The sequence below is a fragment of the Thamnophis elegans genome, chromosome 1 (genome assembly GCF_009769535.1).
Source record: "Thamnophis elegans isolate rThaEle1 chromosome 1, rThaEle1.pri, whole genome shotgun sequence".
Lineage (NCBI taxonomy): Eukaryota > Metazoa > Chordata > Lepidosauria > Squamata > Colubridae > Thamnophis > Thamnophis elegans.
Window position 1 is genome coordinate 74,023,739 of NC_045541.1, and position 10,057 is coordinate 74,033,795.

Here is a 10,057-nt window from a genome sequence, read left to right on the forward strand (position 1 = left end):
GTTTTATTTATCCATTTAAAAAAGAAAACAGTTGATTGCTTAGTGCAGTTTCCAAGAAAAAATTGTACCAGGTTGATTGATAAACTGCTTTTTTATCATTGAGTTTCCCGTTTATTTCAACTGTACTTTAATTAAGGGAACTTGCTGGCTCACTGGAACAGTAGTTTAAAAAAGGGTTTGAGGAGACATGAAATAGCTTGCATGTACATTTAATACCAAAATCAAATGAATGAGTGACCTTGATTGCACTCCAGGATTCAGTAAATAAGAGGCCTTGCATTATCTAGAGTTGCTGTGGGATCCAGCAAAGAAAACATTGCTTTGAGGTTAGTAATAGGGCTAAATGGCTTTGCTCAGCCATAGGCTAGCTGCCCTTGGGAAAGTCATTCTGTGCCAGGGGACTTGGGAAAGCAAATGGGACAGGTTAACACCTTCCCAACTGGTAAATTCTTTCTATGTAAGTTTCAAGACACTGGCTGAATTTGGGATAATTCAAAAATAACTTCAAGACATGTCAGGACATCATTAGACTGGTGTCTGCCCTCTGCAATTTGGCTTTGTAGTTAAAAATCTTCCTCTGAGATTAGTTTTAGCTGCCTACTTGTAAAAGTGAAAATGTGACCTAAACCTAGTTGTTGTAAAGATTAAAGATCTAAGAATTGTGAAGCATTCTGCACTCAAAGTTAATGGTGATGATGATAATTATAACTTGAAAACAACACAGGGATAATATACTACAACTTTTACCTAATTCTGGATGTATTGTGCATGAACAATAGCTTAAAAACCTTGTTTATTTCCATGGAGAAAATCTGTTGTATGTGATTTTAAATCTCAGGTTGATGAAATATGTTCATTCTCTACTTGCGACTTTGTTTTGCATCGCCACAGAAAAAATTTGGATGAACATTTCCATGTGGTCAAAGTTTAAACTGCTCTTTTAAAAGTTACCGGTTTTATATATGTGTATGTTACTATGGATGCAATCCAACTTCCTTTTTCTTTTTTTCCCCTCTATATTTTCTGATTTGTTTTAGTTTTAGCTTTTTTCTCCTTTTGATATCATAAGCAATAAATATTGTCATAAAAAGCTGATTACTTAAATCCCAAAGGTCTGGTATGTATAAGGGAGCCATTCCCATCTTGCTGAATAATGCCTTCTGCAAAGATATTGTCTCATTCCTCTGTCTCCTGATTGATTGCTTTGCAGGCATTTTATGGAATCTGTCTTCAAGTGATAACCTCAAGGACCGCCTTGCCCGGGACACTTTGGAGCAGCTCACAAACCTGATCTTGACCCCTCTCTCCTCCTCAAGGAATGTGGCTATTAGCCAGCAAAATGCCTCTGAATCAGAAATTTTCTACAATGCCACCGGCTTCCTCAGGTACTTTAACTATACAAGAATTATAGGATCTGAAAGAAGTAGGAAAATCCCGATCAATAATAGTAGGCATTGTTGTTATAACCTTTTTGTAATATTGGTAGGGATAAAAAGAGAAATGCAAGCATTACTGGATCTCACTCAGCAAACCTAGTTCACTGCTAAAGTAGAAGTAGTGAACACCATTATTTTCATAGGTTTCTCAGGCAATTGAGTGCGCTCTGTATTGTATGGATAGAAGAGAATATTTGTCTTATCTGTATGGTATGCTTCCACTAAATATATATGGGAGAGTTATTCATCCATAGCATTCCTCATTTATGCTATTTTAGTCAGTGTCATCAATCTGAAACATAGCAAAGATTAGAATAAGGATGATGGCAACACAACCAGCACATTATGTTTCTGAAAGAAGAGGATCAAATTGAATCAGTACTTGAAGTGAGAGTAATTCATTTATGATAAGTATCTATATATGGCTGCTGGAACATTATGTTGGATTGCAAGATACTACAAGTGCAATTCTTACTATGAAAATACCCATCCACCCCCAAATATAAATCAAAATTTGCTGCCACTTGACTTTGTCAAGATTGTGGCTGAATTATATGACCTAATTTTTGCTGGTTTAAATGTCTATAATTGGCCGTGCTTGGTAGAGTCAATGAAAATAAGAATTCTGCAACAAGTTGCTGATTCCTAGTTCAGATAATACTCTAGATCCGTATTTTACTGCTTGGTGGAGGGAGTACAGTTTGTCTGAAAAATGATCCCTGAGATATTGTATTTCTTTTCTAAGAATAAGAGGACAAAGGCTTGAGTTTGAAGAGGGTGCATTGAAGGAATATTCTAGTAATGATACCCCTTCTGGTTTCTCCTGTAGGAATCTTAGCTCTGCTAGCCAGCAGACTCGGCAAAAAATGCGTGAATGCCATGGATTGGTAGATTCCATGGTCAGTTACATAAATAGTTCATTGGAAGTGGGAAAATCGGAGGATAAGGTGAGATCTTTCATTTTATTCTAAATCCGGCTTGAGTCAAGTGGGGAAATGCACTTTTTCCAAGACAGAATTTGCTGATAATTTCCTGTGGTTATTCTTTCACATATAGTTCTCCATTACTGTAAATATTTAACTGGGTTGTCCTTCACAGTCCATCCAACATATTTTTCCTTAGGTTTAACCTGTCATTTCATTATTTACCTAAATAAATTGCTGAATGAAACATTTACTATTTATAGGCTACTAGTTCAGTAAAGAGAAATTGTAGAAGATTGATACTTTCTAGACATACATTTTTAAGGCAAGCATTGAAAAGAAACCAAAGGTGTGACAGTAAGTGTTATACATAATGCACAAGAACACCAACTTTCATAAATTTAGCATTAAGATGAAGATTTTGGTTAGCGTGGGCACCTGCCAGATGCATCTCTTAAAAAATAACACTTCCATTTACACTTTCTTTTTAGATATAATCTTAAAAAATGAAGTACTTTATATTACTGCAAGTACAGTAGTTAGAATATCAGATCAAGGCTGAGGAAATGTGGGTTGGAATTTGTCTTCAGCCACGAAATGCATTAGGTAATCTTAGCCTGTCAATAATTCTCCAACTGCTCTACTTTACAAAATGATTGTGACAATAAAATGGTGAAATAAGAGAGCCAGTGGCTGTGTTTGTAAAACACACTTAACTTTGTTCCTGATTATGTTATTGGTTTGCAAAGTACATTGAAGGATAAAGCTAGCCTTTGTTCACACAATACTCTAAGACACTCAGAGCTAACCAGAATTAAAGTTAATCAAGTTTAGCTTGGCATGAAACTGTAGCTGCTACGTTTGTAGTTGAGTATGTTGTATGAATACAGCCAGTGAAATACATCTGATGCTCCATGTGCAAAGAGGATATCAGAGTAATAATTTAAAGTATATCATATTAGGAATTGTCTAATAGTCTAATGATCTGGTTCTTCAAATAAAGTTCAATGCTTGATTGTCACTTGGAATAGAGATATATCCAGGAACGTATTCTTCAGCCTAACAGATTCTTGGCAAAAATACAATATGGATGGCTTCTGGCACCAAAACAACCTGAATCTGTCAAAAGCTGATGAAGATTCTTGTTATAAGATGCCTCAAGCAAACATTTGAAAGGCAAATGATGTATCATTAAACAAATATGTATGTTTGATACAAAAATATTGTAAAATACTCTGTTTGGAGCGCTCTATATTATTGCCTAAGGGATCGTCTAGCAAGAATCAAATATATAAAATACACTATTAGCACCTGAACATCAATTTAACCCAATTTAATCTATGCCAGTTACTATTAAAAATTAAGAAAATAGAAAAATTGCAATAAATAATATACTATAAAAAGGTTTGTTTTGGGGTAGATGTTGTTTTTCTAAAAAAATGGATTTTGTCCTCACAGAGTGTTGAGAATGCAGTCTGTGTCCTGCGCAACCTCTCCTACCGACTTTATGATGAAATTCCTCCTTCCTCGCTCCAGCGGCTAGAAGGGTATAAGAGGAGCGATGGAGCTAATATGACAAGTGAACTAGTAGGCTGCTTCAGCCCACAAAGCAGGAGGGCCCGAGAGGTGAGACTGTAAAAAATGCCATTATGGGAGAGAACTGAGCTTGTTCTGGGCAGCCCTTATTTCATGGGATGAAAAGTAACTGAGAAAGAAAGGAAAGAAGGAAGCCCCTGCACGAGAGGAATCCAAAGCTTGACTAAGAAGACTAAACTCTGAGCACATCAGGATTCAATCCCAACCCCTATAGTCAAGAACAGGTCTCAGTCCCACATCTAGGGTCTTCACTAACATATAGCTCTGGACAGAATAGATTTTCTCCTTAGCTAAATAACAGCATTGAATCCCCAACATCAATGGGGAGGTATTCTAGATCAGTTGGTCCTATCCCTGTTCACATTTAAACCCCAACAATTCTTCTGGAATAGAAATTATCTTTGGTAGTTGTGATATCCAGAGTGTTGTCAGCTCCTCTGAGTAATATGCCTCAATTGGAGGGAATTAATGCTAAAGTATAAGAAAGGCATAGAGTTGTTATGGGAGGAATAATATCCCCAAAGAACAGTAATTGGGTCAAAATGATTAGAAATAAGATGTGGGAGAATAGGCTCCTTGGGAATGGATTGAGCAATAATAAAGCCTTATTGAACTGGGTAAGCTGTAAAGGAGACAACAAGATTGTATCTAGGACAAAAGTTCATACAGCCTCAAGAATGGTCATTAAATACTCTCTTACTCTTCTCCTTAGCTCCACATGAACTCTGATATGGTGACTTTCGCAGAGGTTTCTAAGGATCCTAAAGGGTTGGAGTGGCTCTGGAACCCTCAGATTGTAGGGGTATACAACAGACTGCTACAGCGATGTGAACTGAATAAGCACACCACAGAGGCAGCCTCTGGAGCGCTTCAGAATATCACAGCAGGAGACCGGCGGGTAAGGCTGACTCCAGAAATACCAGCCTGAATCCTCTGAAGATTTTAAAATAAAGCAGTGCGTATTAAGGAGAGGAGGAAGTTAAGACGTGAACTTGATGCTTTGTAGGAAGCGTGAGTTAGATATGGAAGATGAACTCTCTGATGGTTCCCTTATGTTTTTTTTTAATGATGGTTACATTCAAAGAGCAGTGTAGCAAAATGAAGTAGGCCTGCTCAAACAATACAACATATTTGTTGCCAAAGCCACCAACAACTTTTCCCCATTTTTTTTCTTGTGCCCTGAAGGAAAAAGGCTCTGAGGTTTTCCCTGTGGTTCAACCAATAATACTTATCAATACTCCCAAAGCTCCAGATTTTTAAAGTAACATATAGAGAAGATATCTATGAAGAATGCTTGTTCTGCCTACTTTGCAGTTGCTTGAGCTTGAACAGTGATTGCATTGAAAACTTGCCCATCTTGTTATGGAGGGTGAGAAAAGGGGAAAACCAATAAAGTTGATTGCAGGAAGGAAAGGAGTGACAAGGCTTCCATTGTCTGCCTAAAGCCAAACATGATTAAGGCAATTATTAATGGTCCAGAAAGCACTGGGAATAAAGGAAAGGTAAAGAATAAACTGAGTAATCTCTTGCAACAATCAGATATTTCATGTGTGTGCGCGCATGTGAAAGTTTTATATTTTTTCTAGAGCACCTTATAGTAGAAGAATCAGTCGGATATTATTTCTCCACTGTGCCTAGAACATTAGTACTGACTCGGCAGGTGAATCATCATTTGCTAACTCATTCTTCTTTTTGTCCACTGTAGTGGGCAGGTGTCCTCAGTAGGGTGGCTTTGGAGCAAGAGAGGATCCTGAACCCTGTACTGGACAGAGTCCGCACAGCTGACAATCACCAGCTTCGTTCTCTGACGGGATTGATTCGCAACCTGTCCCGGAACGCACGCAACAAGGATGAAATGTGTGAGTTATTCCTGTAGGAAAACACAGCAGGGCCTTGACAAAAAGAGTTCCCTTCATGCCATTTAAATGCTTTACTTATATCATCCACAGTGAGATTTTAGACAAAGTGCATTTTCTCTACATACTATTTGCTAACCATTTTTGTTTTGGATTGGCAGCAACCAAAGTGGTGAGTCATTTGATTGAGAAACTTCCTGGAAGCTCCGGAGATAAGTGGCCCCCAATAGAGGTAGTCATCAACATCATTGCAGTGCTGAACAACTTGGTTGTGGAGAGCTCCATTGCTGCACGTGACATTGTCTACTTTGATGGCCTGCGCAAACTCTTCTACATCAAGAGAAAAAGGGACAGGTATGCAGGAATGGCCAGCAGTTTCCATCCATACTCCATACAGACTTCATACTTAGAGCAGCATTTTACTTAATTTCTGGACTCTGCTGCAGAAAACTTCCTTATGCCCCTTGTTTCAGCATCACAAGAGTGGGATGTTTACTAGATTCACTTAATGTTCAGAAGTAGAACCAATTTGGTATGGGAGTTAAGACATCAAGAGTTCTGGTCCCTCTTTAGGTAGAAAGTCAACCTGATGACCTTGGGCCAGTCATTCTCTCTCAGCCCTAGGAAGCAGGCAATGGGAAGCCTAAAAACTGTGATCTTGCAAAGAAAACTGCAGAGACTTGTCCAGACAAACACCTGGAGTCAGCACTCACTCGAAGGCACATACACACAATCCTCAAAAGGTGCAGTCCCTTGCAAAAGGCAACTTCCCATACATAAATCAAGGGCTGGAGGAAGGAAGAAAATGGGCAAGAAAACAAGCCTGTCAGACCTCAAAAGATTTTCAGTTTACTTTTAGTAAACAGTCCATCTAAATCAGGGGTCCCCAACCTTTTTGACTTCAGGAACCACTAAATTCATAATTTTAAATCCCGTGGACCACTAATATGATCTACCTAATGATCGGCTGGGTGGGTGTGGCTAGGGGGTCATGTGACTGGGTGGGCATGGCCAACTTGATGTCTCTCATGTCGAGGGGCGCATCGCTGGCCTCTACTCACCCGTCCCCTCTCAGCACTCCTCACCTGCCCATCTAGGATCCTTAGGGCCCCAACAGGAAGCAATTGTTGGAGCTAAGTAGCCACCATGAGAAAGAGGTGGCAAAACAGCTGGCTCAGTTCAAATTGGATCTGACCAAGAAGGAGGCTTAGCAGAAGCACCTCACTGAAGACTATGAACATAGGCTTTCCAAGCAGAGGAAAGACCTGCAGGAATGCAGGTACCAGCTTCTGGAGGTTCAGTGGGCTGAGATGATCAGCCAGTTCTAGGCCATAGTGCAGTCCCACTGGACCAAGGCCCTCCAGCTCTTTGCCACCAGTGGCGCTTCCCTCCAGCCTTCGCCCAAAGCCCCACACCAGGAGGCTGAAGCAGACCCCAAGTCGGAATTTCTGCCCCTCTCAGACCCACACAAAAAATCCCCGAAGGGGGAGACTCTCTGCAGCAACACAACTGTTCATTGCACGTATCTGGGCCAGGGGCCATAGTTTGAGGACCCCTGATTTAGTGCAGTATAAAAAGTGCAAGTAATTTTTCTGTGGACCACCAGTTGATAACTGCTGATCTAACTGATTTATTTCCAACACTTGAGAGTTTTTTCCACCCTAATCTGACTTTATTAGCTCCTTTGTTTCCTACTATGACATCCAAACTGATCCATGCCATTTATCTCACAGGCCTTACCTTAAAAGCCTGGTGGGTGAAAAATCTGAAACACTCATTTTGAAAATGCCCCTCTCCAAAGGGCTCTTGCTGAATGGGCACCAGCTGCCTACAGAAGACCAAAATGCCTATGTAGACAGGCCATCCTAGAAGAACAGTTGGCATTTCTGAGTGTGCAACTAAGGCCACTCAGTATTGCATTACAGGAACACAGAAAGCTTTGGCTGCCTCTGTCTCTCTTTCAGCCTCAAATCCTCTTAAAAGTAGGAGCAGTTTCCCTGGCTTTGCAGAAGTGTAGATCTGTTCCTATAGGGATGCTGCTGAATAAATATTGGAGATCAAAGGGACATAATCCAGGTAATGGGAGGATAAGAGTCCAGCACAGATGAACGTGAATATCTCGACTTAACATCCATTAGTATTTCATGGAGAAAGAATGGATATGTTTGAATCCCAGTGAGCACTAGTAAAATGTTACAGATTTCTCTTCTTTCTCTAGCTTGGACAATGAAAAAGCCTCCAGAGCTGCTTCCAGCCTCTTATCTAACATGTGGCAATACAACAAGCTCCATCGGGACTATAAAGCGGTTTGTGTTTTTTTTCCCTCTCTCTCTATTCTCTCTTCCAGAGTGAGCTCATAGCACCTAGGTCTCTAGCATAGAACCCATAGGTGATACCCTTGGTGTCTGTGGGGCTTAGATAGGTTAGCATTTGATGGATCATCACCAACCTGATTTGTGCTTGTGACAGTCTTTTTTTTATGTTTTACAGAAGGGCTTTCGGAAAGAACATTTCCTTAGCCTGTAAAGAAAAGGACCTACAGAAAATGGACTCTCCAGCCCCAACTGTTCTCCATGAATCTTGTTAATAAAGCACCACTAAGGACTGTGACCCTACATCATTGAAACCCCTTTTTGCAATCCCCTCCTTTTTAAAGAACCGATGTCTTAACAGTTTTATTTTTTGCATTTAAAAGTCTACATAAAGCTCAGATTACTCTGCCTTGGCCATCTTACACCATGAAAGTATCCCATGACTGAAAATGCAGATCGATGTCCATGCAAATTCTGAAGCCTCCTATCAACATCCTGACTTCCCATAGAGCTGGGATTCTTTTTAGAATGTATGGATGTTGATATCACAGCAGAAATTCCAGGCTGCTAAGGATAGTGGAGAAGTTCTACCCGGGGTCATTGTATCAAGGGTGCTTCTATTTGCTTTCATTTTTATTGCTTTCTTTTATCCCCCACTCCCCGGAACTCCCCTAAAACTTTCACTGGCTATTGCGTATATTTTTCCTACCTCTGTATATTCTGGAAATAATTTGCTTGCATTTAATTTCAAAAGGACTGGCTTATATGAGTTTGAGATATATATTTTAACCGTATGTATAAACCTATTTGTAAGATTTTAGGAAAGTCTAATTATTGGGAACCGAGGAATAAATGTAGGCTTTTAAAGTTGTATTAACCAATGCACAAGAGGAAAGAGTGCTTTGGAGTATAAATTTATGGTGGAGTTTGGTGATGGACTTTCTCATTTTTATTTGAAAGCAGTAATGAGTCTGAAGACATAATTTTCTGGAGCTATTAAATACAGCATAATCTACTTCAGGTCTTGTGGGTTACAAAACCTATAAATGGGGAAAGAAATTATGGAAAGGAAGCGCTTGCTCTAAGGAACTACTTAAGCTGGATATCAGTCTCCCTGTGAGTTGTACAGAATTTTACTTTTACCTCTATTCGAATAGCATTGCCTTGGTGAAATTAAAGTGCCTGAGACTGTCCCACTGAACTGTTTTAGCAGCAATAAACTCATAAACTTCAGATCAGCATGTATTCGCAGTGCACTTCGTTGGGCTAAAGAATATTTCTACACTACATTTATTAGCACTTTTCGTGTCCCATGGCATTGATCCTCATCCTGCTAAATGAAAGGTTCTGTTGAATACTCAGTCCTCGCCTGATGCATGGTGACACTGACAGAAGAGGGCATCCTAGCAACTAGATAGTTTCAGTAGCCTGGTGAAGATGGTTTGGTGGGGCAGTCTGCCCTGGGTGCAGTCAATAAGGGTGTGCATTGTCTGGTGACTTAGGGATGCAGATTCTATATGGAGGGTTGGTGGTGAATGTGGACTCAAGTTGCTGTTGCCAGTATGCTGATTTGCTGTTTGGTGCTCAGTGATATGGTGCAGGAAAGGGAGGGGGTGTTAAAAAAAAATCACCCAGGTGTCAAATACTTCAGAAATGTCACTCTCTACTTTTGTGGCTTCATACAATACTATAGTCTGGCATATGTAATGAAAGTGCTGACCTGCTTTTCCTCCATAGAAATTACAAAATAAATAATGGCACAAAGCTCTTAGGGAAGGCAGTTCTTGTCCCTCAATGAATATGTCAGCATACTTGAATTTAAGTTTTTCCTCTTATAATCCAATTATTTATTTGAATCACAAAATGCCAGGGATAGTAAGGCTGACTGAAGGAGATAAGAGTCCTAGGGTAAGTATTACAATAGGCACTTATCA

General features: G+C 39.8%; 1 protein-coding gene across 1 annotated transcript in view; it reads left to right on the plus strand.

The window, feature by feature from the left end:
* Positions 1-9,361, plus strand: part of PKP3 (plakophilin 3) — a 41,306-nt gene extending 31,945 nt beyond the window's left edge. The window contains exons 6-13 of the mRNA XM_032220647.1: positions 1,211-1,385; positions 2,266-2,383; positions 3,818-3,985; positions 4,668-4,853; positions 5,661-5,814; positions 5,973-6,165; positions 8,030-8,117; positions 8,302-9,361. Coding sequence (XP_032076538.1) covers positions 1,211-1,385; positions 2,266-2,383; positions 3,818-3,985; positions 4,668-4,853; positions 5,661-5,814; positions 5,973-6,165; positions 8,030-8,117; positions 8,302-8,337 — 1,118 coding nt within the window. The 3' untranslated portion in view covers positions 8,338-9,361. The remainder of the gene's footprint in view (positions 1-1,210; positions 1,386-2,265; positions 2,384-3,817; positions 3,986-4,667; positions 4,854-5,660; positions 5,815-5,972; positions 6,166-8,029; positions 8,118-8,301) is intronic.
* Positions 9,362-10,057: the final 696 nt, after the last annotated feature.